Source organism: Octopus bimaculoides, chromosome 11, assembly GCF_001194135.2.
Source record: "Octopus bimaculoides isolate UCB-OBI-ISO-001 chromosome 11, ASM119413v2, whole genome shotgun sequence".
Taxonomy (NCBI): domain Eukaryota; kingdom Metazoa; phylum Mollusca; class Cephalopoda; order Octopoda; family Octopodidae; genus Octopus; species Octopus bimaculoides.
Genome location: NC_068991.1, coordinates 51,010,643 through 51,017,781, shown reverse-complemented (window position 1 = coordinate 51,017,781; position 7,139 = coordinate 51,010,643). Strand labels below are relative to the sequence as shown.

General features: G+C 36.0%; 1 protein-coding gene across 2 annotated transcripts in view; it reads right to left on the bottom strand.

Moving 5' to 3' along the window:
- The window catches only part of LOC106873920 (unconventional myosin-X), a 545,087-nt gene that overhangs the window by 369,459 nt on the left and 168,489 nt on the right, over positions 1-7,139 (bottom strand). For both annotated transcript variants that reach the window (XM_052971791.1, XM_052971792.1), the window contains exon 13: positions 498-615. In XM_052971791.1, the coding sequence (XP_052827751.1) occupies positions 498-615 (118 nt within the window). The remainder of the gene's footprint in view (positions 1-497; positions 616-7,139) is intronic.

Here is a 7,139-nt window from a genome sequence, read left to right as displayed (position 1 = left end):
TCTCTCTCTCTCTCTCTCTCTCTCTCTCTCTCTCTCTCTCTCTCTCTCTTTCTCTCTCCCTTTCACTCAACTCATAGGTCACTTCGTGTTATATTGTCACAAATCAGCCATTCAAACGTTTCAAAACTGTTTCTTTTCTCCCTGAAGCAAAAAATGAGGAACCTTTTCAATCTCTTCTCTTCTCTATCTCTCTCTCTCTCTCTCACACACACACACACACACACACACACACACACTCATTATTTATCTCTTAATACTATTTTACATGTATTTTCTCCTGCTAACAGAATAATTCACCTAACATTTCTACAAAGAGCTGAATAAATCAAAATAGACCTGATGATGTTTCTGGAAGAAAGTCCTGCTTTAGGCAAGAAGAACAGTCAATGAGATTGTAAATAAAAAAAGAAGAAACTAAATTAACAAAATTAATAAAATATTTCAACAATTAAATAAATGTTGTTTAATTTTGAATGGAGACAAGTGAACACTCTTACCTCTCTTTTAATCTTGATAAGATCCAACATTCCAGAATATCTCAACTGAGACAATACCTCGGACTCTTGGTAGTTATTAGGCACTTTCTTAGAGTTGGGCTTCAAACATCGCACATACCTGAAGAATAAAATATTTTGTTTAAAAAAAAAAGAGATCATGATTTTTTTGTTTGTTTTTTTTTTTTTTACAGTGTCTGAAGAAATCGTAAATAATGACCTTGCTGGGTCGATGAACCTCAGCAAACGACAAATGAGAGGTGAGATGATGTGTTAAAGGCAACCTACCCATAAGCCTTGTAAGCATGGAAAAACAAATATGTGATTATGATGATGATGATGATGATGACGATGACAACGATGATGATGACGATGATGACGATGACAACGATGATGATGATGATGATGATGATGATGATGATGATGGTGGTGGTGGTGGTGGTGATGATGGTGATGAAGATGAAGATGAGGATGACAATGATGATAACAATGATGACAATGACGAATGACTAGGTAATAATTAATTACAGGACTAGACTAATTTCTTGTTCCTTACAATTTTTACCATTTGTCTTGGGGCCAACAAACTCTGGCAATTTCTCAAAAGTTGTTTCAACAAAATGAAACGTGTTGTAAACATAATTGCTTCACAAGTTTTATTGTATATTCTTCCAAGTTTCAGCATTTCTTTCAAACCTGTTCCCTTCATAATATCTAGTCCTATTTAGTTATATATGCTCTGTTTGGTGTCTATATTGTATACACTCTCTATGGTATCTATATTCTAAATATAAAGCAATAGAGGTGACAGGTGACATGACGTTTGGTATTTGTTCATCATTACACTTTATAGGAATACAAACAAGATGAAAGGAAATAGACATCTTCATAAACTCCCAGCAGATCAAATTGACACATAAAATTCCACTGTTCCTATGTACCTGAGATGGATATTATATCTTATTGATTTCATTCTTCAACAAATCTGTTACCAAATTTGTTAACAAAATAAGTTACCTGGAAACCAAGTTTTGATTTCCAGTTGCATGTTATTTTCCTTTTGTTGATAAATTGTTTGTAAAACAACTCAGCATTGCAGAATCTCAATTCATATTCAATCTTGTGAGGAAAATTTATTGGGAAGTTCTTTGCCAGCTCATAAACTTTTTAATCTAAAGGCTAACATTCTCTATGAATTCATTACAATACCTTATTTTTACCAGTGCAAATCGCACTGTGGAACTTTATATTTAGTTAATGTTATATCTGCTCTGTCATTCAAACCATACCTACTTTCTATTCCCTTACCATTATCCTCATTGCACAAATTCTACTGTCCATGTAGATGTTTATGTATAAAAGACTACTGTGAACTTGCTGTGCCCAACACACTGTACTATCACTCATCCACCCAGCCCTGGCCTTATGAACTAACAGTTATCACTCCCTTTATTCTTTCCTCTCACTCTCGTTCCTTTTCACTTCTACATCCTGGTTCTTCCTCTCTCATCAAACTATTCTCTTGATTGCTTTCAAAGTATGTACATTTCTTAGAATATGGAGTTAACTCCAACACTAGCCCTTCTAATACACAGCCCTCTAACCACTAATCACTCATGTCTCTATCACTCAAACCTCCCACTCAATAAGGTGGTTGATCAGTAAACAGAGATGTGGAGGTAGAGAGAACCTATTACTCATGTCAAGGATATAAATAGCTCTCAAGTGCTGGTGCCATGGAATCACAGCCCAAGTACTGAGTTGAAAGAGACTTCTTGAAGATATAACAAGCTGTCAAGTACTGGTGTCATGAAAAAATGTACCGCATGCACTCTGAAAAGTGGTTGGCATTAGCAAGGGTTATCATTTATAGAAACCAAGGCAAAAAGGAAACACACATGTAAGTTGTGAATCTCAAACTTATCTAGATGAGCAAATGGTTGTGTTGGATTTAATCATAGTGAGCCATCCAATATCTGCCACCAAGGGTAAGCAGACATAAAAGGATGATGATGATAATGATAAATAAATATATATTGCATATACACACACACAAAAAGACATACTTTGAAATGGCAGAATCATTAGAACATTGCAATTTTCATTCCACATCTCAAATGGGTTGAATCAAACCCTGCCAAGGTCAATTTAATTTTTTGCAAAGTGAATGGGAGGTCTCATGAGATTGTTAAAATGCACACAGAACACATGTGCTGTGTGCAAGCCATAAGGTGGAAGGGAGTTTCAACTAGACTCCATATGGGCAAGAAACATAGATATAAATTCTTCTGTGTAGCCAATAGCGACAGAAGAGTGGGAAATAATTTTGGAAGAGAAATGGATAGATAAAGTGAATAAGGTAGTCAGAATGTGTGGAAGAATAATTATGCTCAGACAAGTCTTGGAAAATATAACAGCAACATTTCTCCATGCCAATGCACCTCAATTAGGACTGCTGGACAAACAAAAGAACTGGTTTTTTTTGCAGATTACCTCAATGACAAACTTCAGTGACTTTATCTTCATGACTGGTGACATCAATGCACACGTTGAATAGCATCCTTGTGAATACCATGATGTGTATGGAGGCTATAGTCTTGTTTCTCAAAATGAGAAAGAAGCATGGCTACAAGAGTTTTGTGATGCAAACTTCAGGGAACCAACTAGTCATCTGATCACCCATCAATCTTATGGACACACAAAACAGATTGGCTACATTCCAACCAGAAACAGGGACAGACAAATGACTGTAAATGCAAAATCCTTTTCTGATGAAGAAAGAATATACTACTCAAAATAAGTTAGTGTTTAGTCATTTCGGATTTAGGACTAGATGGGATCAGAGATAAACGCCAGCTTGGAAAAGAAAGATAAGGAAACTTAAAGAACCATCAAATAGTTAGAGATGGAAAGAAGTCATAATTGAAATATATGACAAGGAGGAGGAGATAGAAACATAACATTTAGATCAACTGAAAGTTCTTTCGGAGCAATCTGCTGAGAACTATTGAACAAATCTGGGACAGGTGCAAAGTTCCAGCTAGTCCAAGAGTGATATGATGATGGAACAGTGAAGTAGACAGAGCCATAAAGGCAAAGAGAGAGAGAGAGACAGGCTTGGAAGTATTGGAAGAATGAAATTGCAGAGAATTATACCAGGTAACTAGAAGGGAAGCTTGGCAATAGGTCTATTTTGCAAGAAAAGAATCTGAAAGAGAGAGGTCTGCCTATGTTCTACAGTACAAGGAATAGATGAATGAGGTGTTCCAGTTTTCAAAATATCATACTAGAGAAAATTGAGATATTGTAGGAGAGGAATATGTACAGATGGATAATGACACACTTGCACTTAGCGATTTTGCAAAGAGGCACCGAAGTGCTGCTATGAAAGAGTCTTAAATATGGAGAATGCATGGGAAAAAGAAAGCCTTCCAAATGTGAACCTGACAGACAAACCAGCCATTCTAGATGAAAGCAGTATGATAATAAAGCAATTAGGGATATGAAGCAGGGAGAGCATATAATGCATCAGGAATTACCACCAAGATATTTAAAATATCTGACAGAGTTAGATACAGCCTAGTCACCTGTTAATCAGGTTGTACAGAAAGGTAACATACCCAATGATGCTGTAACAGCATTATAGTCAGCTGTTACAAGAGCAAACGTGCTCTTACAGGGGTAATTATAGGGGTATCAAATTGCTTGACCAGGTCATGAAAATTACAGAAAGATTTATAGCTCAACTAATTAGGAAGAGAGTTAGACAAGATGAGATGGAGTTTGGGTATGTGCCAGGGAGAAGTACTATTGATACCATCTTCGTATGACAACTACAGTAGAAACATTTATTCAAAAGTAAACTTTTGTCAACCTCGCGAAAGCCCTTGACAGAGTCCTTTGCTCCCTGATTTAGTGGTTACTGTGGAAGCTAGAAGTGGATGAATGAGTTGTGAGAGGCATCCAGACCATATACAGGGGTCCTGCCAGTGGAAGTAACAATGAATGCAGTAACAAATTTAGTGTGCAGATAGTTCATCAAGGATCATCACTCAATCCCCTCCTATTTATGATTGTCCTCCCGGCTATAATAGAGGAATTTAAGCCTGGTTACCTGTGGGAACTCCTTTATCTGACAACCTTGTTCTTATAGCTAAAACTGTAGCAGAAATAGAAAAGAAATTCTAGGTATGGAAGCAAAACCAGGAATAAGGGACCTTAAAGTTAACTTAGCAATGACTAGCATTCTAGTAAGCAGGAAAACAATATGCTAATTCCTACAGGAAATGGACCTGTTTGATATGCTGAAAGATGTGTTGGTAGAAATTCTACATGATGTACTCAGTACAAACAAAAGACACATAAGAAACATGGTGAAACTAGAGAACATAGTGTTTATATGTGAAGGATGTACAGAAACAATAAACACGACGAATACATGGGAAATAGATTTCCTCAAATGCCCCGGAGGCTCACTAGAGGTAGCAGATAGTTGGCCTAGGTGACCTAATGTGCAATGAAAGAGAATGTTTTGAAAATATAGTTAGAATTCAAACTGGCTGGACAAAGTTTAGAGAGCTCTTATCTCCCTTGATAACAAAAGGCTTCTCTCTCAAAGTGAAAGGCAGATTGTATGAGGCTTGTGTACAAACAGCAATGATACATAGTTGTGAAGTTTGAGCCATGAATGCAGAGAACATGTGAAGGCTAAAATAAATTAAGCTAGCATGGCACCATTCTTCAGTGTGTAAATGCTTTGAGATGAAAATTGGGTATAAGTGGCATCAGATGTAATATGCAAGAGAGAAGACTGGGATGAAATGGTTGTGTGATGTGTATTGATGAGGAAATCTGCATAAAGAAGGGCTAGTTGTTAAATATGGATGAAACTGTGGAAAAGGGAGACCCAGGAAGGCATGGAACAAAGTAGTGAAGACTGACCTCAGGTTGTTGAGCCTCAAAAGAAAAGATGTCAAAGGATTGACATGATCGGTGATTCAATGTACTTAAGAAGATCCATCCAGCTCAGTAGGAAAAAGGGTCCTAAAAGTATAGTATTTATGTTTATACTCCACCCTGCACCCAAGCCTTCCACACAACTCATTCACTCTCCATCACTCTTCTAACTATGGCACCATTCTTCAGTTACTGTAATTACATAAGAACAGAATTGTACATATTTCATCTTTTTTTATTTATATTTTTGTCTTGGAACCATTTCCTTTCTCACTAAGCTCAAATTTGCAATATCCCTCACCACTTTATTTCCTACTGAATGCCTCTTTCCCCTGAACACCTTCTCTCATCTGCCATCAAAGGTCCCTACCCACCTTTGTTTATCACTCACTGCATTCAACCCTACATACCTCTGACCTCCATCTCTGTCACTGTCCATCTGTCTGCCCCACCCCACTTCACATCATCTTATTTCTCATCTATCTACATTCTTATTGTACTGTGTTGCTTTCTACAGCCCTCTCTTATGTACTGCCACTTATCACCACTTCTATTTTCTTGTAAATACATTATGAAAAAGCAAATTTATTTCAAGATCTGCCATGTTTAAAAACACAAAGAGTAACAGATCAAAATTGTCTGGAGGTAGCAGCAAAAATGTCACATGTTGCACAAAACAAACTTTTAATCAGCTGGGCAGCTAATTACAACACCAGTTATTGTTCACTCTCTATGTTCCAATATAAGTAGCAATGGATTTTGTCATAGCACTCAACTGGAAATGGGTACATGCTACTGACAAAGCCCAACAAGGTAGAAACACACATCTACCATTCCCACTCTGCCCCTACTGGATGATTTTGTGCTTTTAAATATAATAATGTCCATAAGAAATATTATCTCCAGACAAATACTGCAGTATTGTGTTAATCATGATATATTTACATTAAGTGTGATGCACAAATAGCTATTTGAAACTAATGGTGCTTCTGATGTATATAACTGATTTTTATAGTGTGTTTTCATATGTATGCATATACACACATAGTTAATTATGTATGTATATACAGAATACAACATAAACATATCTTTGTGTGTGTAAATCAAATTTCAAAATATCAAGATTTTAACTTTTATTATTATTATTATTTATTTCTTTGTTTTATAACAAACTTCAGGTAAATAGTTCTATCGCAATGGTAATTATAACCAGGTGGCGTTACTATATATATAGTTGAAGGGAGATAATCTATAAACTATTTGCAGTATTGTAACAATTTATGTATTATTTTCCATTCAGAACAGATTTGAATTTCTCAATAAATTTTTTTGACATTCGATACAGTAAATCTGATTTCTGAAATTACTATTTATATTGGCATTTGTAAATATTTTGCTTCCTAGCTTTGTGATGATAAAGTGGCCAGCATGCACAATTTAACATATATCACAATGATTGTCATTATTCTGAGACAGGATGAGAGGAGAAAAGAAAGGTTGTAGTGGTAGAAATAGAGCGATTGGGATTAGAGGGAGATAGAAAGGTAAAGATAGTAACAGGAGTGGATAAGTGGTGGGAGTAACTGATATATGTCAATAACAAGTGGCTTGTGTTAGTAATGACTATAAGTATAAAAGGGGTGATGGCATTATAAGGATCTAATGTGACTGTTATATATATATATATAT